The sequence below is a fragment of the Lissotriton helveticus genome, chromosome 6, assembly GCF_964261635.1.
Source record: "Lissotriton helveticus chromosome 6, aLisHel1.1, whole genome shotgun sequence".
In the NCBI taxonomy this organism is placed as follows: Eukaryota; Metazoa; Chordata; class Amphibia; order Caudata; family Salamandridae; genus Lissotriton; species Lissotriton helveticus.
In genome coordinates, this window is record NC_136067.1 from 36,103,644 (window position 1) to 36,129,716 (window position 26,073).

At 49.5% G+C, this 26,073-nt stretch overlaps 1 protein-coding gene across 3 annotated transcripts in view; it reads left to right on the forward strand.

The window, feature by feature from the left end:
* MOCS1 (molybdenum cofactor synthesis 1) overlaps positions 1–26,073 on the forward strand; it is a 261,645-nt gene that overhangs the window by 135,072 nt on the left and 100,500 nt on the right. For all 3 annotated transcript variants that reach the window (XM_078647327.1, XM_078647326.1, XM_078647325.1), the window contains exon 6: positions 17,856–17,967. In XM_078647327.1, the coding sequence (XP_078503453.1) occupies positions 17,856–17,967 (112 nt within the window). The remainder of the gene's footprint in view (positions 1–17,855; positions 17,968–26,073) is intronic.

Below are 26,073 nucleotides of genomic sequence, written 5' to 3' on the forward strand. Positions count from 1 at the left end.
ATTAACCTTCCACCGTAAAGAACAATACATCGCAGTGCATTAACCTTCCGCCTTAAAGAACAATACATCGCAGTGCATTAACCATCCACCTTAAAGAACAATACATCGCAGTACATTACCCTTCCTCCTTAAAGAACAATACATCGCAGTGCATTAACCATCCACCTTAAAGAACAATACATCGCAGTGTATTAACCATCCACCTTAAAGAACAATACATCGCAGTGCATTACCCTTCCTCCTTAAAGAACAATACATCGTAGTGCATTAACCTTCCGCCTTAAAGAACAATACATCGCAGTGCATTAACCATCCACCTTAAAGAACAATACATCGCAGTGCATTACCCTTCCTCCTTAAAGAACAATACATCGCAGTGCATTACCCTTCCTCCTTAAAGAACAATACATCGCAGTGTATTAACCTTCCGCCTTAAAGAACAATACATCTCAGTGCATTAATCATCCACCTTAAAGAACAATACATCGCAGTGCATTAACCTTCTAGCTTAAACAATACATCGCAGTGCATTAACCCTCCACCTTAAAGAACAATACATCGTAGTGCATTAACCATCGACCTCAAAGAACAATACATCACAGTGCATTAACCTTCCGCCTTAAAGAACAATACATCACAGTGCATTAACCTTCCAGCTTAAACAATACATCACAATGCATTAACCTTCTAGCTTAAACAACAATACATCGCAGTGCTTTAACCCTCCACCTTTTAGAACAATACATCGTAGTGCATTAACCTTCCGCCTTAAAGAACAATACATCGCAGTGCATTAACCATCCACCTTAAAGAACAATACATCGCAGTGCATTACCTTCCAGCTTAAAGATCAATACATCGCAGTGCATTAACCTTCCACCTAAAAGAACAATACATCACAGTGCATTAACCTTCTAGCTTAAACAACAATACATCGAAGTGCATTAACCTTCCACCTTAAAGAACAATACATCGTAGTGCATTACCCTTCCTCCTTAAAGAACAATACATCGCAGTGCATTACCCTTCCTCCTTAAAGAACAATACATCGCATTGCATTACCCTTCCTCCTTAAAGAACAATACATCACAGTGCATTACCCTTCCTCCTTAAAGAACAATACATCGCAGTGCATTAACCCTCCACCTTAAAGAACAATACATCGCAGTGCATTACTCTTCCTCCTTAAAGAACAATACATCGCAGTGCATTACCCTTCCTCCTTAAAGAACAATACATCGCATTGCATTACCCTTCCTCCTTAAAGAACAATACATCACAGTGCATTACCCTTCCTCCTTAAAGAACAATACATCGCAGTGCATTAACCTTCCACCTTAAAGAACAATACATCGCAGTGCATTAACCTTCCACCTGAAAGAATACATCGCAGTGCATTAACCTTCCACCTGAAAGAACAATACATCGCAGTGCATTACCTTCCAGCTTAAAGATCAATACATCGCAGTGCATTAACCTTCTACATTAAAGAACAATACATCGTAGTGCATTACCTTCCAGCTTAAAGATCAATACATCGCAGTGCATTAACCTTCCACCTTAAAGATCAATACATCGCAGTGCATTAACCTTCCACCTTAAAGATCAATACATCGCAGTGCATTAACCTTCCACCTTAAAGAACAATACATCGCAGTGCATTACCTTCCAGCTTAAAGATCAATACATCACAGTGCATTCACCTTCCACCTTAAAGAATACATCGCAGTGCATTAACCTTCCACCTTAAAGAACAATACATCGCAGTGCATTAACCATCCACCTTAAAGAACAATACATCGCAGTGCATTAACCTTCCAGCTTAAAGATCAATACATCGCAGTGCATTAACCTTAAAGAACAATATATCGCAGTGCATTAACCTTCCACCTTAAAGAACAATACATTGCAGTGCATTAACCTTCCGCCTTAAAGATCAATACATCGCAGTGCATTAACCTTCCACCTTAAAGAACAATACATCGCAGTGCATTAACCTTCCGCCTTAAAGATCAATGCATCGCGGTGCATTAACCATCCCCCTTAAAAAACAATACATCGCAGTGCATTAGCCATCCACCTTAAAGAACAATACATCGCAGTGCATTCACCTTCCGCCTTAAAGAACAATGCATCGCGGTGCATTAACCAACCCCCTTAAAAAACAATACAACGCAAGGGAATTCACTGTCCAGCTTAAAGAGCAATACATCGCAGTGCCATTAACCTTCCGCCTTACAGAACAATACGGTACAAAAGGGGGTGGTGATGGACGGAGCATCCGAATAAATCAAACACTCACACCCAGTCAAAAGATCTGGGTTTAATCCATCACGGTTCTTTAGCCCACTCTGCCACCCCAGTTCAGACATGGCTATATGCAAATCAGTCTGACCCTGTGCCTCATGGGAACAGTCCAGCCTGAACTGGCAAGCCATGTCTTCCCTGGACTGGAAACAAGCTTCCGAGGACCGGTTTCTGGCATTCTAGCCGTCTTCAGCCCGGCTTGCTTGAATCCAGTGGCAAAGTGAGCAAGGGACTCACGTCTGAGCATACCCTGCCACACTTATGGCGGCCAAAAGCGGTACAAAAAGGGGTGGTGATGGACGGAGCATCCGAATCAATCAAACACTCACACCCAGTCAAAAGATCTGGGTTTAATCCATCACGGTTCTTTAGCCCACTCTGCCACCCCAGTTCAGACATGGCTATATGCAAATCAGTCTGACCCTGTGCCTCATGGGAACAGTCCAGCCCGAACTGCCAAGCCATGTCTTCCCTGGACCGGAAACAAGCTTCCGAGGACCGGTTTCTGGCATTCCAGCCGTCTTCAGCCCGGCTTGCTTGAATCCAGTGGCAAAGTGAGCAAGGGACTCACGTCTGAGCATACCCTGCCACACTTATGGCGGCCAAAAGCGGTACAAAAAGGGGTGGTGATGGACGGAGCATCCGAATCAATCAAACATTCACACCCAGTCAAAAGATCTGGATTTAATCCATCACCGTTCTTTAGCCCACTCTGCCACCCTAGTTCAGACATGGCTATATGCAAATCAGTCTGACCATGTGCCTCATGGGAACAGTCCAGCCCGAACTGCCAAGCCATGTCTTCCCTGGACCGGAAACAAGCTTCCGAGGACCGGTTTCTGGCATTCCAGCCGTCTTCAGCCCGGCTTGCTTGAATCCAGTGACAAAGTGAGCAAGGGACTCACGTCTGAGCATACCCTGCCACACTTATGGCGGCCAAAAGCGGTACAAAAGGGTGTGATGATGGACGGAGCATCCGAATCAATCAAACACTCACACCCAGTCAAAAGATCTGGGTTTAATCCATCACCGTTCTTTAGCCCACTCTGCCACCCCAGTTCAGACATGGCTATATGCAAATCAGTCTGACCCTGTGCCTCATGGGAACAGTCCAGCCCGAACTGCCAAGCCATGTCTTCCCTGGACCGGAAACAAGCTTCCGAGGACCAGTTTCTGGCATTCCAGCCGTCTTCAGCCCGGCTTGCTTGAATCCAGTGGCAAAGTGTGCAAGGGACTCACGTCTGAGCATACCCTGCCACACTCATGGCGGCCAAAAGCGGTACAAAAGGGGGTGGTGATGGACGGAGCATCCGAATCAATCAAACACTCACACCCAGTCAAAAGATCTGGGTTTAATCCATCACCGTTCTTTAGCCCACTCTGCCACCCCAGTTCAGACATGCCTATGTGCAAATCAGTCTGACCCTTTGCCCCATGGGAACATTCCATCCCGAACTGCCAAGCCATGTCTTCCCTGGATCGGAAACAAGCTTCCGAGGACCGGTTTCTGGCATTCCAGCCGTCTTCAGCCCGGCTTGCTTGAATCCAGTGGCAAAGTGAGCAAGGGACTCACGTCTGAGCATACCCTGCCACACTTATGGCGGCCAAAAGCGGTACAAAAGGGGGTAGTGATGGACGGAGCATCCGAATCAATCAAACACTCACACCCAGTCAAAAGATCTGGGTTTAATCCATCACCGTCCTTTAGCCCACTCTGCCACCCCAATTCAGACATGGCTATATGCAAATCAGTCTGACCCTGTGCCTCATGGGAACAGTCCAGCCTGAACTGGCAAGCCATGTCTTCCCTGGACCGGAAACAAGCTTCCGAGCACCGGTTTCTGGCATTCTAGCCGTCTTCAGCCCGGCTTGCTTGAATCCAGTGGCAAAGTGAGCAAGGGACTCACGTCTGAGCATACCCTGCCACACTTATGGCGGCCAAAAGCGGTACAAAAAGGGGTGGTGATGGACGGAGCATCCGAATCAATCAAACACTCACACCCAGTCAAAAGATCTGGGTTTAATCCATCACGGTTCTTTAGCCCACTCTGCCACCCCAGTTCAGACATGGCTATATGCAAATCAGTCTGACCCTGTGCCTCATGGGAACAGTCCAGCCCGAACTGCCAAGCCATGTCTTCCCTGGACCGGAAACAAGCTTCCGAGGACCGGTTTCTGGCATTCCAGCCGTCTTCAGCCCGGCTTGCTTGAATCCAGTGGCAAAGTGAGCAAGGGACTCACGTCTGAGCATACCCTGCCACACTTATGGCGGCCAAAAGCGGTACAAAAGGGTGTGATGATGGACGGAGCATCCGAATCAATCAAACACTCACACCCAGTCAAAAGATCTGGGTTTAATCCATCACCGTTCTTTAGCCCACTCTGCCACCCCAGTTCAGACATGGCTATATGCAAATCAGTCTGACCCTGTGCCTCATGGGAACAGTCCAGCCCGAACTGCCAAGCCATGTCTTCCCTGGACCGGAAACAAGCTTCCGAGGACCAGTTTCTGGCATTCCAGCCGTCTTCAGCCCGGCTTGCTTGAATCCAGTGGCAAAGTGTGCAAGGGACTCACGTCTGAGCATACCCTGCCACACTCATGGCGGCCAAAAGCGGTACAAAAGGGGGTGGTGATGGACGGAGCATCCGAATCAATCAAACACTCACACCCAGTCAAAAGATCTGGGTTTAATCCATCACCGTTCTTTAGCCCACTCTGCCACCCCAGTTCAGACATGCCTATGTGCAAATCAGTCTGACCCTTTGCCCCATGGGAACATTCCATCCCGAACTGCCAAGCCATGTCTTCCCTGGATCGGAAACAAGCTTCCGAGGACCGGTTTCTGGCATTCCAGCCGTCTTCAGCCCGGCTTGCTTGAATCCAGTGGCAAAGTGAGCAAGGGACTCACGTCTGAGCATACCCTGCCACACTTATGGCGGCCAAAAGCGGTACAAAAGGGGGTAGTGATGGACGGAGCATCCGAATCAATCAAACACTCACACCCAGTCAAAAGATCTGGGTTTAATCCATCACCGTCCTTCAGCCCACTCTGCCACCCCAATTCAGACATGGCTATATGCAAATCAGTCTGACCCTGTGCCTCATGGGAACAGTCCAGCCTGAACTGGCAAGCCATGTCTTCCCTGGACCGGAAACAAGCTTCCGAGCACCGGTTTCTGGCATTCTAGCCGTCTTCAGCCCGGCTTGCTTGAATCCAGTGGCAAAGTGAGCAAGGGACTCACGTCTGAGCATACCCTGCCACACTTATGGCGGCCAAAAGCGGTACAAAAAGGGGTGGTGATGGACGGAGCATCCGAATCAATCAAACACTCACACCCAGTCAAAAGATCTGGGTTTAATCCATCACGGTTCTTTAGCCCACTCTGCCACCCCAGTTCAGACATGGCTATATGCAAATCAGTCTGACCCTGTGCCTCATGGGAACAGTCCAGCCCGAACTGCCAAGCCATGTCTTCCCTGGACCGGAAACAAGCTTCCGAGGACCGGTTTCTGGCATTCCAGCCGTCTTCAGCCCGGCTTGCTTGAATCCAGTGGCAAAGTGAGCAAGGGACTCGTTTCGTTTCAAAATGCTTTATTCGGTTTGTATAGATACAACCATATAGCAACATTCATAAATACAATTGAAGTCACTTTTATAAAGAATGATGAAACTACTAAAACAATTGCATTAGTACAGGCAATCAAGATAAAATCTAAAAGAGAAAATAATCACTAAATATAGCGTCAGTTTACACGTTTTATGCAAGGCATGCCGGGAGGAATAATACTAAATAAGAGACCTATACAGGGCGAAAAGTGCAGTAATGTGTGCAAAATAAGCAAGGATTGGACATAGCACTTAGCGACAATCAGCAAATTAATGCAAAACATATCACATCAATGTACCATGGGGTAATCACTTGTAAATAGCAGCCATTTTTTTTAACGTTTGGTACAACATGCAAATAGGTGGTACTTAAACAAGAGACCTATTCCAGGCCTAAAGTGCAATAACATGTGCAAAATATGCAAAAAAAGGGGGACGTTTATATTTAGCAGCAATTTTTAAAGTGTAGTGCAAAACTTGCTAAATAAGGTAGTACCAGTCAAGGGAAGGCTTAGACTGAGCATAAAGTGCAGTAGTGTGTGCAAATTGTGCAAGGGATAACTAAAGTGCAATGTCTACAACTTCTCTCACGTATTTTAGCAGCAATTGTATACAATCAAAGAAAGGCCTGAACTGGGCATAAAGTGCAATAATATGTGCAAAAATATGCCAGAGTAACTAAAGTGTATTAACTGTAAAAATCTATTACATATTCATCAACAAATATATACAAGAAATTTAAAAAGGTATAAGTCCAGAGGGGTACAGGCCAGAGGAGCAGTCGATACAAGGTCTAAAATCATGATAAAAACCAAAGGTCACGTATAAGAGAAATGCATAAGGTTTGACAGTAGCTCACAATTGATCATAGGTGTCTTTTCCAACGGAGATCATATGATAATTGATTTCCTGTGCCTAATACATTTAAGAACATAAGTGGCTACACGATAACATATGTTAGGGGACGACAGGTCAAACAATAATTGCATTGCAGCTCTTATATCATACGTACTGTATTCTAGAAATAATTGTTTTAGATAAAATTTTCTAAAACCAGTATAAAAGTTGCAAAATAGTAAAAAGTGGCAGATACTCTGTTTCGATTTCCCATCGCATGGGCACGGGCAGGACCCCGGCTTCTTTATAGTAGGGAAGGCCACCAAATGGTGGACTATACCCAGCCTCAGGCGTGCCAAAACAAAACGATGGGAGTTAATACTGACGAATGTAAGGTATGATGGGAATCCTGTATTTAAATTGTATTCCAGGTACAGTTTGAAGGTACTTTGTGTAGCGTACCCCTTCATTCTAATCCCTTCAGCATGATCCATGTAGGTGGTTTTAAGGTCACGCTTCGTTAAAACTAATTCTGTTGGGGTATCTTTAAAAATATCCTGGCCAAAAAGGGAATTGTACCAGTGAAAAATGTGTTTTAGCCAGGGGATTTTTAAGTGCTGGTCCAGTTTAAAACAGTCTAGAATTAATTCCTGGGTAAACTTGGTTTCATCTTTGGCCCAGATAGAACGCCAAAGGGAGAGGGGACGTAGTGCAATCAAGTCTGTGGCATGGTGTATGCCCAGCTCCCTATGTGTAATTTCATTGGAGGCTGAAGCAGGAAGACATAATAGGCGTTTAAGATACCTATTTTCTTCCTGCTGAATGGAGAGGGCGATCTGGGAATTATATCCCCATATCCCTGCTCCGTAAAGGGCAGAGGACATGCACCTGGAGTTATAAATGGAAATCATCTCCCTTATTCTACGCCCCCCTAATTTGGAGGCGAATCTGAAGATGCAGTTTGTATTTCTAATCATCTTCATGCCTATGCAAGATTGCTCGTTTGCCCATCTCCCGTCCCCAGAGAATGTAATGCCTAAATAACAAAAATGTTGCACAGCCTCAAGTTTATCCCCATCAAGGAAAAATGACTTACTTTTCTTTAATTTCTTCCCACAGGTCATAGTCATAGTCTTACCCTTATTAATTTTGAGCATTCTGCCTTTAATAAAAACATTAAATTTGTCAATTAACTTTTGGAGCCCATTCGCGGTCCTGGAAATCAGGACCGCGTCGTCCGCGTATAAGAGGACGGGTACTTGTTTGCCATTTATCATAGGGGCATCTGCATAGGACTCTTGTAGGGACTGATCGACCTGGTTTATAAAAAGGGAAAACAGCAAGGGTGCGAGAACGCACCCTTGCCTAATCCCTCTACCTATTTTAAAAAAGGGGGTACACTCTCCATTTGGACCAAATCTAACTTTGCTTGATAGGCTACTGTACATTCTGGCCAGCAGGTGAATTATTTCGGGGGGTGCGCCCATAGCGAGTAATGTTGGCCAGAGCAGTGTGTGTTCCACTAGGTCGAACGCCGAGCTTAGATCGGCAAAACACATGAACAAATGCCCTTCCTTTGCTCTTGTGTACTTGCCGATAATAAGCTCAAGGTTCACACACTGCTCCATGGTTCCTATACCCCTACGGAACCCGTACTGGATGGGTGATAGGACCTTATTGTCCTCAACCCAGGACTCTAATCTTCCCAGAAGCACGCGACTCAGTATTTTTAATGACGAGTCCAAAAGAGAAATTGGACGATAATTACGTGCTTCAGCCCTTGAACCTTTTTTAAAAAGAGGCACCAAAATGGATTGACCCCATGAGGTAGGTAGTTCATTCACAATAGCAGCATTGAAGTAACGTGTTAAAATAGGCGCCCAAAGGTCAATCTTAAATTTAAAAAAGTCCACAGGGACCCCATCTGGGCCCGGGGCTTTCCCCCCCTTACTTTTCCCTATAGCATCCTGCACCTCATTTAAAGATACTGTAAACAATAATTTCTCCCATTTAAAATTAATTGGCATTCCAGTTAAAACATTAGGGTCTGAACAATCAGAGTTAAAAATCCCAGTAAAATGTATAATCCAATCTTGACAGCTGACATGCGAGGTAAGTTCGGGGATGTTGTCATTCTTTAAGTACGGACTGTTTACAGTGTCCCAGAAGAGTTTGTGATCTTTTGTTTCCGCTGCCCGATCTAATTTAACCCATGCCTCGTCCTGTAGTTCTCTCTTCCGAGTGGCCAGGGCGATTTTGTAGTTGTGACGGTCTTCCCTTATCTTGCAGTGGTCTCTCGGTTTTGTATCTAATGAGGTTTTTAGCCTTTTTAGTGACTGGGCACAGTTATCATCAAACCACGCCGTCTTAACTTTTCTTCGCTCCCTTGATTTGCTTGTCAATGATTTCTCAACAGTTTGTGTGATGATTAGAAATTTAGACAGCAAGATTTCTGGGCATGGTGTTGGGGATAAACAGTATTCCACTTCTCCGTAGCAATTAATGATTACGTTGGTGACAATTTTGGTAGGGTCGACTTTTATCCATTTCACCCTCATCCCATTTGGTCTTCCTACGGAGATGTCCTGGATAGGTTGGCCGTGAGAGTTCCTTTTTGACGGCCAGTCCAGTAATTCGACAGATACACTGTTGTGGTCACTGACCGTTTGTTCGATTACCCACACATTTATATACGTTGCAGAGCTGGAGACAATAATGTGATCTATAAATGAATGGCTGTTCCTTCCGTGGAATGTCGGGCATCTAACATTGTTGGCATTCATATTGCATTCAAGAAGTTCCAAATCATATTTGGCCAGTAGGTTATTCAAGGCACTTCCTAGGATGTTATGTGGGAAGTGGTTGAAGACGCTGGTAGTTTCCCTTCCAGAGTATTCTTCCCTGTGGCCACAAGCCCCCTTAAGTGCATAGGAGCACGTTTTGATGTTAAAATCTCCGGCCCACAAGATTACCGCTGGTTTAGGGGAGCTTGATAACATTGCGTCGACAGCCTGGTCGATGTCAGAGATGAACAACCCCTGGCTGTGGCTAGCGATGTTATTGTAAAAGTTCACGATTATTAGATCTTTAGGTCCACTGTGGGTCACGCGCAAAACGGATGCATAATCTCCCAAGACTACATGGCTACTGACCCAAAACTCAGTCAATGTTGTAGATAGCAGGGTCACTAACCCCCCCTTGGCGCGGCCAGCCTGCGAAGCCACAGCCAGCACGCTAAAGGAGGAATATCCCTCAACATGTACTTCTGCTCTATCCCACGTTTCTTGGAGGCATATGATGTCATAGCCTTGCTTAAGAAAGCCATCCCATACGGGTGTGTTTACCTTGGAAGCTAGGCCCGCTACATTCCATGTGATAACCCTCAGTGAACTTTCCCTGGATACATGGGATGGAATCATTTCTGTTGTGACTGTCGATGGCATTTGATCGCCTAGATGGTTTACCACCGTACAGGTGCTGTTATCTATCGTTGCCATGTCGTTAGGGCTGATTGTGGGGTTCTCTATGGAGGGTTCATTTGCAGGGGGGATTTTAGGCGGGCATGTACGGTTGTGGTCGGCTATCGTGGTTGGATTATTTAGACTTAGAGCAGAGGTGTTTATATGGATTACACTTTCTCCAGTAGGTGTATCTGGCAGTCAATCATTTTCATCAAGAGAATTGAACATCTCGAATCTATTAGATGTTGGAACAGCGAATTGTCCATAGATGTTACTACCAGACCCAATTGTATTGTGGTAATTAAGATAATTGGGGTTAGGCATTCTGTACAATTCCATAGGTGGTTGTGGAACATGCTGATTATTAAATACATGAGTAGTCGTGGGGTACAAAGAATGGGAAGGATGCCCGGCTAATTGTACAGGTGCCTGCAATGCAGATGGGTAAGGTGTATTAGTTGCTCTAGGATGTTTAAAATTCTGCACGGGTGTCTTGAACCCCACCAGGTTTCTATAAAAATAATCCAAAGGGAACAGGGTTGTGTTATATTCATTGTCAGAGGGGATGGGTGCGTTCAAGATGGAGTCACGCGCCCATTCGGTGGTTTTGTAATTTATAATTACGCAGTCCCCGTTTATATCCTTTTTGCTTGGACCCACCCACCCTACCCTTTGGGTTGAAATAATCTGGCCTGCACCACTTAAGGGGAAGCCACAGTTGTGGACCAGCCAGTGTAAAATTTTATTTTTAAGAGTTTCACTGTTTTCAAATTGGGAGGGTTTGAGTTTTGGTACGTTAGCAAGGATTGCTACCAGAGGCCTACTTTCTGGTGGAAGATTGATCACGGCGGGGATGATATTGTTATAGTAGCTACGCGCCGGTGGGTTCCTGCTTGCTGAGGTGTAGTCCTTAAACACCACCCCAGTTGCTCTGTGAGAGGTGGAAGGAGATGGGCCGTTATGGGTGTTACTTTGTAAAGTTACGGTTTTACAGGTAGGTGCTGGTGGATTTGTATTACTCACTGATGGAGCCTGTGGTTTAGATGCAGTATGGGCAGTTGTTATAGCCTTATTCCTGGTAGATACATTTGGGATGGGTTGAGTGGTTTGTGTAGTTTGTGGGCCTAAGTGTTCAAGGATGTCTAATTTGGCTAGGCCCAATTTTTCCAGGTTTTCCACCTTTTTACCTATTTGCTCGAGTTTATCATTTAGGGGAGCAATAAGGTGCTTCATAGCATCCGTGATTTGGACCAGTATTGACTCCATATTAACTACCGGTCCTGTATTAGGCATCAATTGTGCAATTCCATTAGATGGGTCTATGGGGGGTGTTGGTAAGATGGTCTTCTTTCTTTTGCCCTTTAGTTTCATACATCCCCTTAAGAAAGCATGTGGTTTCCTAGTGTAAATGCGTCTGGTTCTGCGATGGGCGATGCCCTGGTTGATTATACTACTGTCGCTGCTATTGTTGACTAGGTCTATTGTAAGCATAGTATCTGCAGTATCGCAGGTAATCAATGATGCGCTAGGCGCAGCACTGGGGCCCGATTCCTCAGGTGGTGGAACATCAATCTGTAAGTTAGGAGTTATGGATAGACGGCTGTCCCTATCTTGGAGTTGTGTGGGAGATGTAGGAAGGTCTACTGTGGATGGAGGCACAGTACCAGGGAGACCTGTATAAGATTGCATAAGCATGGAATCGTTGGATAATGCTGTCATATTGATATTATATACAGTGCTATCAACAGGTTGTGGTGTGCGGTGGATTAGGCAGGCACTAGGAGGTAGAGACAAACGTTTCTCAGTGTTTTCGATGGCATTTGCTACCACTACAATTGTCTGTTGGAGCATGAGGTCAATGGCAGTTAACGTTGGTAATGGTGTCTTGGTTTGGACAGCGGTCCTTGCCACAGAGCGTGTGTTAATAGGCGTTTTTTTAACCATGTTCTTGGTGATGGGTTTAGATGCAGTTGGAGCCATTAGCAATATAATAATCACAAAGCGTTGTTACCTTAATGGTCGCTGCGAAATTGGCCAGGGGGTAGTGCCCAGCCCAGACTCCTCAGGCCTCTGAGGGCCACAGAGGGCCCGCCCTTTGCCCGGGCTTAGCCCCGGGCACGGCCCCGCGCGCGGTCCCGCGATGCGGTGAAGACCGGCTCCTTAAGCGGCGCCTCCGGGCGCCAAGCCTCTACGCGACTTCCGCTCGCGTCGCGGAGGCTGCTGGGACTTGTAGTCTCTACTCCCCCTGCACGGCTGCAAGCCCGCTGGTGAAGGGCAGCAGCGGGGGGAGGAGACAACAGTCAGCTGGCGCGATGGAGGAGGCACTGGGTCCCCGTGCTGTGTGGCTTGGAGGTCTCCGAGGTCCCTGGATCTTGAGTGGCAAGCTGGTGAAGGGTCCGTCGAGCAGGTAGGCTCGCTCCCTGGAACACTGTGGCCGACACCCGTTCCTCTGTAGGACCAGCCCCTTAAGCGGCGCCTCCGGGCGCCAAGCCTCTACGCGACTTCCGCTCGCGTCGCGGAGGCTGCTGGGACTTGTAGTCTCTACTCCCCCTGCACGGCTGCAGGCCCGCTGGTGAAGGGCAGCAGCGGGGGGAGGAGACAACAGTCAGCTGGCGCGATGGAGGAGGCACTGGGTCCCCGTGCTGTGTGGCTTGGAGGTCTCCGAGGTCCCTGGATCTTGAGTGGCAAGCTGGTGAAGGGTCCGTCGAGCAGGTAGGCTCGCTCCCTGGAACACTGTGGCCGACACCCGTTCCTCTGTAGGACCAGCCCCTTAAGCGGCGCCTCCGGGCGCCAAGCCTCTACGCGACTTCCGCTCGCGTCGCGGAGGCTGCTGGGACTTGTAGTCTCTACTCCCCCTGCACGGCTGCAGGCCCGCTGGTGAAGGGCAGCAGCGGGGGGAGGAGACAACAGTCAGCTGGCGCGATGGAGGAGGCACTGGGTCCCCGTGCTGTGTGGCTTGGAGGTCTCCGAGGTCCCTGGATCTTGAGTGGCAAGCTGGTGAAGGGTCCGTCGAGCAGGTAGGCTCGCTCCCTGGAACACTGTGGCCGACACCCGTTCCTCTGTAGGACCAGCCCCTTAAGCGGCGCCTCCGGGCGCCAAGCCTCTACGCGACTTCCGCTCGCGTCGCGGAGGCTGCTGGGACTTGTAGTCTCTACTCCCCCTGCACGGCTGCAGGCCCGCTGGTGAAGGGCAGCAGCGGGGGGAGGAGACAACAGTCAGCTGGCGCGATGGAGGAGGCACTGGGTCCCCGTGCTGTGTGGCTTGGAGGTCTCCGAGGTCCCTGGATCTTGAGTGGCAAGCTGGTGAAGGGTCCGTCGAGCAGGTAGGCTCGCTCCCTGGAACACTGTGGCCGACCAAAAGCGGTACAAAAGGGGGTGCTCTTCCGAGGACCGGTTTCTGGCATTCCAGCCGTCTTCAGCCCGGCTTGCTTGAATCCAGTGGCAAAGTGAGCAAGGGACTCACGTCTGAGCATACCCTGCCACACTTATGGCGGCCAAAAGCGGTACAAAAGGGGGTGGTGATGGACGGAGCAACCGAATCAATCAAACTTTCACACCCAGTCAAAAGATCTGGGTTTAATCCATCACCGTTCTTTAGCCCACTCTGCCACCCCAGTTCAGACATGGCTATATGCAAATCAGTCTGACCCTGTGCCTCATGGGAACAGTCCAGCCGAACTGCCAAGCCATGTCTTCCCTGGACCGGAAACAAGCTTCCGAGGACCGGTTTCTGGCATTCCAGCCGTCTTCAGCCCGGCTTGCTTGAATCCAGTGGCAAAGTGAGCAAGGGACCCACGTCTGAGCATACCCTGCCACACTTATGGCGGCCAAAAGCGGTACAAAAGGGTGTGATGATGGACGGAGCATCCGAATCAATCAAACACTCACACCCAGTCAAAAGATCTGGGTTTAATCCATCACCGTTTTTTAGCCCACTCTGCCACCCCAGTTCAGACATGGCTATATGCAAATCAGTCTGACCCTGTGCCTCATGGGAACAGTCCAGCCCGAACTGCCAAGCCATGTCTTCCCTGGACCGGAAACAAGCTTCCGAGGACCAGTTTCTGGCATTCCAGCCGTCTTCAGCCCGGCTTGCTTGAATCCAGTGGCAAAGTGTGCAAGGGTCTCACGTCTGAGCATACCCTGCCACACTCATGGCGGCCAAAAGCGGTACAAAAGGGGGTGGTGATGGACGGAGCATCCGAATCAATCAAACACTCACACCCAGTCAAAAGATCTGGGTTTAATCCATCACCGTTCTTTAGCCCACTCTGCCACCCCAGTTCAGACATGCCTATGTGCAAATCAGTCTGACCCTTTGCCCCATGGGAACATTCCATCCCGAACTGCCAAGCCATGTCTTCCCTGGATCGGAAACAAGCTTCCGAGGACCGGTTTCTGGCATTCCAGCCGTCTTCAGCCCGGCTTGCTTGAATCCAGTGGCAAAGTGAGCAAGGGACTCACGTCTGAGCATACCCTGCCTCACTTATGGCGGCCAAAAGCGGTACAAAAAGGGGTGGTGATGGACGGAGCATCCGAATCAATCAAACACTCACACCCAGTCAAAAGATCTGGGTTTAATCCATCACGGTTCTTTAGCCCACTCTGCCACCCCAGTTCAGACATGGCTATATGCAAATCAGTCTGACCCTGTGCCTCATGGGAACAGTCCAGCCCGAACTGCCGAGCCATGTCTTCCCTGGACCGGAAACAAGCTTCCGAGGACCGGTTTCTGGCATTCCAGCCGTCTTCAGCCCGGCTTGCTTGAATCCAGTGGCAAAGTGAGCAAGGGACTCACGTCTGAGCATACCCTGCCACACTTATGGCGGCCAAAAGCGGTACAAAAGGGGGTGGTGATGGACGGAGCAACCGAATCAATCAAACTTTCACACCCAGTCAAAAGATCTGGGTTTAATCCATCACCGTTCTTTAGCCCACTCTGCCACCCCAGTTCAGACATGGCTATATGCAAATCAGTCTGACCCTGTGCCTCATGGGAACAGTCCAGCCGAACTGCCAAGCCATGTCTTCCCTGGACCGGAAACAAGCTTCCGAGGACCGGTTTCTGGCATTCCAGCCGTCTTCAGCCCGGCTTGCTTGAATCCAGTGGCAAAGTGAGCAAGGGACCCACGTCTGAGCATACCCTGCCACACTTATGGCGGCCAAAAGCGGTACAAAAGGGGGTGGTGATGGACGGAGCATCCGAATCAATCAAACACTCCCACCCAGTCAAAAGTTCTGGGTTTAATCCATCACCATTCTTTAGCCCACTCTGCCACCCCAGTTCAGACATGGCTATTTGTATCGCTTTAAAGAACAATACATCGCGGTGCAGTAACCATCCCCCTTAAAGAACAATACATCGCAGTGCATTAACCATCCCCCTTAAAGAACAATACATCGCAGTGCATTAACCATCCCCCTTAAAGAACAATACATCGCAGTGCATTAACCATCCCCCTTAAAGAACAATACATCGCAGTGCATTAACCATCCCCCTTAAAGAACAATACATCGCAGTGCATTAACCTTCCGCCTTAAAGAAAAATACATCGCAGTGGATTAACCTTCCGCCTTAAAGAACAATACATTGCAGTGCATTAACCTTCCACCTTAAAGAAGAATACATTGCAGGGTATTAACCTTCTGCCTTAAAGAACAATACATCACAGTGCATTAACCCTCCACCTTAGAGAACAATACATCACAGTGCATTAACCTTCCACAACCAAGCTTTAGCTCTATCCCTGTCTGTGGTCCTGTACAGCGCTCAACTGCCTTTATTAAGGTTTTGCTGTACAAAAATCACAGACTTTTATATATTACAATTCACCAAATGTCAGAATCCAATTCAGTGAATGGCTTTTATCTGGAATAATCTATTCTACGAGTTTGTGTTACCCAACACCCCGAGGACTCTTCGTATTGGTCAACAACAAACTCCCCCACACTTTTGGTGCTCACTGCCCTGTAAGGAGCACAGACGTCCTTATGCTGGTCCTCCAGAGGTCATGAAGGATGTAACCTCGTGAGTCATTCAGAAAGCTGGGCCAAAAGTGACTCCTTGTTTACAAACGGCTGCTGCCTAAGGTGCTTCATTGCTTTGCTTGGCCTGAAAGCAGTGTTTGAGGGCAAGCAGGGTTCTCCAACGAGCAGCTGTCCAGCTACCTGTAGGCAGCTCTCCCTTGTCCAATCCTGACTACTAAATTAGAAGCTTTTGCTTGGCTAAATTAGTATATCTACATCAAAATTGAAAATGTTTGGATTGAGTGTATTTACAGAACTCAAAAGGTGTCGTTTGGAGAAAATGGTTGAATGTGCAAAATATATTCAAGACTTACTAATAGTATTACCTTGGTGCCAGTGGCATTCAAGCTATTGCGAATATATTACCTATGTAAAGGTATTCCAAACTGACAGACTTTTTTACATGACTGTTGGCTACGTTGCCTAATGCACTGAGGTGATCATGGCTAGTAATCGTGAATGGTGTGGCTACTAATGTAATCTTGTTTGATGCCACTATTACAGCACTAATACTGTTATTGGCCCTAGATGTTTTTAACTGATCATATGTAGCTCTTATTACAGAAAAGGTTGGAGACCCCTGTGGGTGATCCGAAAGAAAGAGAGAGAGTGCATGTGTGTTTCCACGCTTAGTACAGTTTGAGGAGCTGGGGTGGGTGCCTAAAAGTGGCTCCACTATGCTAATAAAACACACCTAGGGATTTACCTAGTGGAGTAGAGTAGGAGACCCCTTATCTCACAAAGTAAAGAGATGATATAAACATGTCTGAACAACCCAGATGTATTGTCTGACATTCACTCAGCAGATGTGAGCTTCTCACTGGAGATCGTCTAAAAAAAGGGACATCCAATATGTATTTCCGAGTTGACCAGGAAAAGAAATGCAGCAATGGCGGTTACAAAGCGGAAGTAAACTGTTAATACTTAGCCAATGTATGGTTATGAGGTTGATTTACCTAAATTCCAATAATTCCTTTTATGCTGTCAAAATGTAATACAAAATAATTAAAATAAAAGAAAGTGTGAATCAAGAGTGTTTTAAAAGTGCAAGCCTAACGCATGAACCGAAGTGGAGTTATCATTTGAAAGGACTGGGCCGAAGGGGGATTCATCATTTGAAAATGGAGGCTGTCAAAGTGGTTTATTGTTTAAGAGATTAGCCATGATCTGCAAGAGCTTGTGTGTAGGTGATTTATTTAGTAAAATGGCTAAGTCTAAATTGATTTGATCATTTGAAGGGAGTGACCTTTCCAGCCTTTGAACCACATTGGTGAAAGTATTGTCCCTTCTCCAAGGTACGAGCCTCACTCTAAAGCACTTGTGTTGAACACGAAGAACACATCAAGTTTATTGGAGGTCTTTTAATAAGTAAAATTGGAGAAAGAACAACACATCTTTTTTTCTTTCCAAATTGAAACTGCAGCTCTGATCCCTGCATTCCTCCAGGTTTTACAGCTCTTTGGAGATCATAGCTAAACAGTCTGCTACTTCTGGCTGAATCTTCTGCAAGTTGTGTTTGGCTTCCTAATACAACAAGTTGTGAAGCCCTGAATGCGATTTGCTGAGCATGACCATGTTTTCTTTGGCGTGATGGTGTTTTTTCTAATCCTCTCCAGGTGAACTGTGTGGTAATGAGAGGTCTGAACGAGGACGAGCTTGTGGATTTTGTGGCATTGACGGAAAAGCTGCCCCTGGAGGTCCGCTTCATTGAGTACATGCCGTTTGACGGTGAGTGTGGGGTTCACATGATGACCAGCTGCTTAAATTGTTGGAGCAGTAGTCCTGAACCACCAGGACCTTCCCCTGGGGTCCACAGCGAGAATGATTGATCGTCTTCAGGCCATCTGTAGTTTAAGCTGCTTCTGTTACATGCAAACACCAGTGAGCCCTAGTCTTCCCAGGCCTCTTTACTTGTACATTAACGCTTGACTTGCAAGGAACCGAGGAAAGCAGGGTGGTTCCTGCGTGGGGACCGCTGTGGAGACCCTCGCTGCCCTGTTACTTTCTGAACCTGCTTTGGTCACTGTGGGAATAGGGGAATCAGTGTGTTAATCCAGAGGGGGAACCTAGGTAATGGCTACCAAGTCCAAGGAAGGAGCGGTGCATAACCAATCCACCCCTGACCCAGGGAGGTAGCGATGAAAAACAGCAGGACTTTTCCAAGACCCTGTAATTGGAATAAACTACTCCGGTCTTTCAAGAAAGGTACCAAAAGCACATAGCAGCAGACCAAGGTCAAGCACGTTAGTTCCGTCAGTTTCAAGTATCAGTTGGTGCAACCACTCCTGACATCCGCTGCAAGGATGTATAGATAACAAAATGTATGTTACAATTTTTGCAGCCCTGACGAAGTTCCCGTGGCACTAGGGGAACGAAACACGTTGGCTGGGCCCCTTTTTTAAGAAAACGAAAGATTACAAATAAAGTGAAGACATTTCAAAACATTCTTCTGCGTAATTGACTTCATTGGAGTGCACCTTCCATTTTCCAAGTACTCCGGTCTTTCATTTCAGAGTATCTCATTGCCTCCGTTAATTTGATCACTTTATTATTAAGATAAACTTAAACTAGCAAGCTTCTTTATGATGTGCATAGCTGTACCAACATTCTGTGCATGCAGTGTTTTATCCTACCCTACCACAACACGTGCCCATTCTCAACAATGACCATCTTTTGCAGCACAATGCAGCTCTCGGTACTGATGGTGCGCGTGCTTTGCTGCTTTGGGTGTCGTTTGAAGCCGGGTCTGTGACCGTCCATGAGCCGGAGTCTTACACTAAGACCTTTATCTTTACCTTCACCACTGTGAACACTGCTGAGTCCAACACACTAGATGAGTGTAACTGTTCAAGACCTTCACATGCATGCCTGACAGTCACATTCAGCGTGACACCACCTCCCAGCCAGTGAGGCCACAGAATGGTCTTCTTTGTAGCCTTGACAGAGGGGCATGACACTTCTCTGGTGCACGCGCAGCATTTCGATGGCTGTCTCTACTGAGATGGTGACTCCAGGACCAGTGTGAGGACATGGGTCGAGTCTTATGTGGCCTGCAGCTGTTTAGATGTGTAAACGCAGAGAGCAAAAGTAGATCTAGATATGTGGTATTGTGGAACGTTTTTCAATGTGAAAGTTATTATTTTTTATTAATAACTAATGTTATTGGGTTTCAAGAAAGAAGCATGACCATGCGGGTGAGATGTACGTACAGGGTGATGAAATGATTACACCCCTGAACAAAAACAAGAAATGGGTACATTCGACCCCACCCTAGCACAATATGACGTACAACATATCCTCAACAGACTGAACATTAACCACACGCATTATTTCTCTGACTCGTGGCCCCATACCCTAGGATTTCTTCCTCAATAGGAGATCTGGCGGACCAGATGGGCTCCAAGACAATACCCACATCTGCCAGGCTTTGGGATCTTTCAGGGTCATTACTGTGCCCAGTGCACCACAACCTCCAGGCCCATACAGTGATGCATCCCTTTTTTCCACACTATATTGATTGGGGGGGGGGCTCTGCTTTCCATGCTCTAGCCATGTCTCGTTTTGCCAGGGTAAAACCCAGAAACAGAAGAGACCGTTTATATCTGCTTCCCCTATGCCATCGATACTATGATTGGTCCAGTGGGATCGCCCAGGAGAGAACCTCCCCCGACAGGACTTTAAACCTCGCCAGAACCAGTCCAGTGCTGTGCAGCTCCATACTGTATAAATGAAGGTACCCTCGTCCACCATGCAGCGAAGTCAAACCGGGAAATTGATCACGCCCATGCGCCATAAGCGGTATCACCTGTAATAAGCTCTGTGTATCAATTGGAGGTGGGCAGAAATCTCCGCCTCTCTGGGTTCCCCCAGGTCCTCTGTCCAGTTATCCTCAGCCAGCTTGTCGCGGTCAGCCTCCCATGCCTCTCTAAAAGTGGGAAATGTGTTCAAACTATTTGTGATGAGAGATTGGTATATTTCCAGTAGTTTGTTAGAACCCCGGTCCCCCAGTAGGAGCTTACCTTCCGATGGGTTGAATTCTGGAAGGTTGATGAGATTCTTTGTGGTGGGTATGGGCATGATGAGATTGCAGGTATCGGTGAAGTTGGGTGCAGTGTAAGTGGTATTCATTCTGCATCTCCTGAAATGATTTCAAAACTGTGCCCGCATCACATCGCCCAGGGTAGAGATCCCGATTGTATCCCACTTCTGGAAACCCTCCAGCTGGGGCCACCTGTTGCAACCCTTTTCCTTGCCACAGTGGCGTCCACTTTCGTCAACTCCCCCCATAGCCCATCCTCCGCAGAGAGCGCTTCCACCTATTTGGGAACTTTTGTTTTGCTGGTGGAAGAGACCCAACCCCTTTGTCATCAAACAGATATTCAAGCGGGGAGGTAGCACCCATCGTCAACCTCTCAACTGGGCAGCGCATTCAAGTTAAAAATTGAGCCGCCTTGAAGCAGCCGCCCCGTGCCTCACTGTGCAGGAGGCAACCCGCCTGCACTTTAAAGGGGATTAGAGATCCCCTTGCAGGCTGATGCAGTCAGTGACTGAAGCCGCCTGCAAGGGGATGTCTGTGGGGTCCTTGGGACCCACTTTTAGCCATCCAGACGGCTGCTCTCAAGGGGCGCACAGAGCACCACCTTTTAGTGCGCCCCCTGAGAGTGTCTCTGCCTCTGCGCCTGCGTCTGTAATATGGCTCGGGTGCCGAGGCAAAGGGATTCCCTCATATGCATGGGGCACGCCCCCATGCAAATGAGGGAACGCCCCAGAAGGTAGTGCTGGTGCTGTATGTGCACCAGCGTCTGTAATATGGCTCGGGCGACGAGGCAAAGGGATTCCCTCATATGCATGGGGCACGCCCCCATGCAAATGAGGGAACGCCCCAGAAGGTAGTGCTGGTGCTGTATGTGCACCAGCGTCTGTAATATGGCTCGGGCGACGAGGCAAAGGGATTCCCTCATATGCATGGGGCACGCCCCCATGCAAATGAGGGAACGCCCCAGAAGGTAGTGCTGGTGCTGTATGTGCACCAGCGTCTGTAATATGGCTCGGGCGCCGAGGCAAAGGGATTCCCTCATATGCATGGGGCACGCCCCCATGCAAATGAGGGAACGCCCCAGAAGGTAGTGCTGGTGCTGTATGTGCACCAGCGTCTGTAATATGGCTCGGGCGACGAGGCAAAGGGATTCCCTCATATGCATGGGGCACGCCCCCATGCAAATGAGGGAACGCCCCAGAAGGTAGTGCTGGTGCTGTATGTGCACCAGCGTCTGTAATATGGCTCGGGCGCCGAGGCAAAGGGATTCCCTCATATGCATGGGGCACGCCCCCATGCAAATGAGGGAACGCCCCTGAAGGTAGTGCTGGTGCTGTATGTGCACCAGCATCTGTAATATGGCTCGGGCGCCGAGGCAAAGGGATTCCCTCATATGCATGGGGCACGCCCCCATGCAAATGAGGGAACGCCCCAGAAGGTAGTGCTGGTGCTGTATGTGCACCAGCGTCTGTAATATGGCTCGGGCGCCGAGGCAAAGGGATTCCGTCATATGCATGGGGCACGCCCCATGCAAATGAGGGAACGCCCCTGAAGATAGCGCTGGCGCTGTATGTGCACCAGCGTCTGTAATATGGCTCGGGCGCCGAGGCAAAGGGATTCCCTCATATGCATGGGGCACGCCCCCATGCAAATGAGGGAACGCCCCAGAAGGTAGTGCTGGTGCTGTATGTGCACCAGCGTCTGTAATATGGCTCGGGCGCCGAGGCAAAGGGATTCCCTCATATGCATGGGGCACGCCCCCATGCAAATGAGGGAACGCCCCAGAAGGTAGTGCTGGTGCTGTATGTGCACCAGCGTCTGTAATATGGCTCGGGCGACGAGGCAAAGGGATTCCCTCATATGCATGGGGCACGCCCCCATGCAAATGAGGGAACGCCCCAGAAGGTAGTGCTGGTGCTATATGTGCACCAGCGTCTGTAATATGGCTCGGGCGCCGAGGCAAAGGGATTCCCTCATATGCATGGGGCACGCCCCCATGCAAATGAGGGAACGCCCCAGAAGGTAGTGCTGGTGCTGTATGTGCACCAGCGTCTGTAATATGGCTCGGGCGCCGAGGCAAAGGGATTCCCTCATATGCATGGGGCACGCCCCCATGCAAATGAGGGAACGCCCCAGAAGGTAGTGCTGGTGCTGTATGTGCACCAGCGTCTGTAATATGGCTCGGGCGACGAGGCAAAGGGATTCCCTCATATGCATGGGGCACGCCCCCATGCAAATGAGGGAACGCCCCAGAAGGTAGTGCTGGTGCTGTATGTGCACCAGCGTCTGTAATATGGCTCGGGCGCCGAGGCAAAGGGATTCCCTCATATGCATGGAGCAAGCCCCCATGCAAATGAGGGAACGCCCCAGAAGGTAGTGCTGGTGCTGTATGTGCACCAGCGTCTGTAATATGGCTCGGGCGCCGAGGCAAAGGGATTCCCTCATATGCATGGGGCAAGCCCCCATGCAAATGAGGGAACGCCCCAGAAGGTAGTGCTGGTGCTGTATGTGCACCAGCGTCTGTAATATGGCTCGGGCGCCGAGGCAAAGGGATTCCCTCATATGCATGGGGCAAGCCCCCATGCAAATGAGGGAACGCCCCAGAAGGTAGTGCTGGTGCTGTATGTGCACCAGCGTCTGTAATATGGCTCGGGCGACGAGGCAAAGGGATTCCCTCATATGCATGGGGCACGCCCCCATGCAAATGAGGGAACGCCCCAGAAGGTAGTGCTGGTGCTGTATGTGCACCAGCGTCTGTAATATGGCTCGGGCGACGAGGCAAAGGGATTCCCTCATATGTATGGGGCACGCCCCCATGCAAATGAGGGAACGCCCCAGAAGGTAGTGCTGGTGCTGTATGTGCACCAGCGTCTGTAATATGGCTCGGGCGCCGAGGCAAAGGGATTCCCTCATATGCATGGGGCACGCCCCCATGCAAATGAGGGAACGCCCCAGAAGGTAGTGCTGGTGCTGTATGTGCACCAGCGTCTGTAATATGGCTCGGGCGCCGAGGCAAAGGGATTCCCTCATATGCATGGGGCACGCCCCCATGCAAATGAGGGAACGCCCCAGAAGGTAGTGCTGGTGCTGTATGTGCACCAGCGTCTGTAATATGGCTCGGGCGACGAGGCAAAGGGATTCCCTCATATGCATGGGGCACGCCCCCATGCAAATGAGGGAACGCCCCAGAAGGTAGTGCTGGTGCTGTATGTGCACCAGCGTCTGTAATATGGCTCGGGCGCCGAGGCAAAGGGATTCCCTCATATGCATGGGGCACGCCCCCATGCAAATGAGGGAACGCCCCTGAAGGTAGTGCTGGTGCTGTATGTGCACCAGCGTCTGTAATATGGCTCGGGCGCCGAGGCAAAGGGATTCCCTCATATGCATGGGGCACGCCCCCATGCAAATGAGGGAACGCCCCAGAAGGTAGTGCTGGTGCTGTATGTGCACCAGCGTCTGTAATATGGCTCGGGCGCCGAGGCAAAGGGATTCCCTCATATGCATGGGGCACGCCCCCATGCAAATGAGGGAACGCCCCAGAAGGTAGTGCTGGTGCTGTATGTGCACCAGCGTCTGTAATATGGCTCGGGCGACGAGGCAAAGGGATTCCCTCATATGCATGGGGCACGCCCCCATGCAAATGAGGGAACGCCCCAGAAGGTAGTGCTGGTGCTGTATGTGCACCAGCGTCTGTAATATGGCTCGGGCGCCGAGGCAAAGGGATTCCCTCATATGCATGGAGCAAGCCCCCATGCAAATGAGGGAACGCCCCAGAAGGTAGTGCTGGTGCTGTATGTGCACCAGCGTCTGTAATATGGCTCGGGCGCCGAGGCAAAGGGATTCCCTCATATGCATGGGGCAAGCCCCCATGCAAATGAGGGAACGCCCCAGAAGGTAGTGCTGGTGCTGTATGTGCACCAGCGTCTGTAATATGGCTCGGGCGCCGAGGCAAAGGGATTCCCTCATATGCATGGGGCAAGCCCCCATGCAAATGAGGGAACGCCCCAGAAGGTAGTGCTGGTGCTGTATGTGCACCAGCGTCTGTAATATGGCTCGGGCGACGAGGCAAAGGGATTCCCTCATATGCATGGGGCACGCCCCCATGCAAATGAGGGAACGCCCCAGAAGGTAGTGCTGGTGCTGTATGTGCACCAGCGTCTGTAATATGGCTCGGGCGACGAGGCAAAGGGATTCCCTCATATGTATGGGGCACGCCCCCATGCAAATGAGGGAACGCCCCAGAAGGTAGTGCTGGTGCTGTATGTGCACCAGCGTCTGTAATATGGCTCGGGCGCCGAGGCAAAGGGATTCCCTCATATGCATGGGGCACGCCCCCATGCAAATGAGGGAACGCCCCAGAAGGTAGTGCTGGTGCTGTATGTGCACCAGCGTCTGTAATATGGCTCGGGCGCCGAGGCAAAGGGATTCCCTCATATGCATGGGGCACGCCCCCATGCAAATGAGGGAACGCCCCAGAAGGTAGTGCTGGTGCTGTATGTGCACCAGCGTCTGTAATATGGCTCGGGCGACGAGGCAAAGGGATTCCCTCATATGCATGGGGCACGCCCCCATGCAAATGAGGGAACGCCCCAGAAGGTAGTGCAGGTGCTGTATGTGCACCAGCGTCTGTAATATGGCTCGGGCGCCGAGGCAAAGGGATTCCCTCATATGCATGGGGCACGCCCCCATGCAAATGAGGGAACGCCCCTGAAGGTAGTGCTGGTGCTGTATGTGCACCAGCGTCTGTAATATGGCTCGGGCGCCGAGGCAAAGGGATTCCCTCATATGCATGGGGCACGCCCCCATGCAAATGAGGGAACGCCCCAGAAGGTAGTGCTGGTGCTGTATGTGCACCAGCGTCTGTAATATGGCTCGGGCGCCGAGGCAAAGGGATTCCGTCATATGCATGGGGCACGCCCCATGCAAATGAGGGAACGCCCCTGAAGATAGCGCTGGCGCTGTATGTGCACCAGCGTCTGTAATATGGCTCGGGCGCCGAGGCAAAGGGATTCCCTCATATGCATGGGGCACGCCCCCATGCAAATGAGGGAACGCCCCTGCAGATAGCGCTGGCGATTAATGTGCGCCAGCGCTATCTGTATTACAGAAGGGGCCTTACAAGCGTCTTCGGCCCCTCCTTTAATACCAATGTGCCGCAAAGCGAGCGCTAACGCCTCTTGTGTCCCAGGGCACTTTCAGTAATACGGCCCCAGACGTTGTAATAAAATAAATAGCAAAATAAGTATATGGAATAAAATCGTATTAAGTGTTTGAGTAGGGGACGACGAGGAAGTTTATGGGGCCGCGGAAGATAGCTCGGAGGAAGAGCTATGCCCCGTGCGTACATTTACTAAGGCTCAGGTCACGGGATCGCCACACGGCCTTACCCACGACCCTACTCCTCAGTCCTCGGCCCCGCCTCCTGGCCCGGCTACGGACATACCAGCGGAGCCTCCATAACACAAATCGAAACCGAAACCATCGGAATCGAAAACTACAAAGATGGCCGACAAACCATCGACACCGAAGACGTCTGGGACTACATCGAAACCGTCGTCTTCGGAGCCCTCGAAGCTGCAGAAGGTTGTCGAACAGGCTAAGGTACCGAAAGGGGCCAAGGAGACCAGCTCGAAGAAGGTCGTCGAGCCAGTGTCGAGTAAGGTGGTCGAGTCGAAGTCGAAGAAGACTGTCGAGACACCTTCAACCAAGACTGCCGCACCAACAGGCAAACGGACAGTCGAAGCGAAGTCGGCGAGGGGCACCGAGCCGAAGTCTGGAGCCCCGACGCAGAAAGAAAA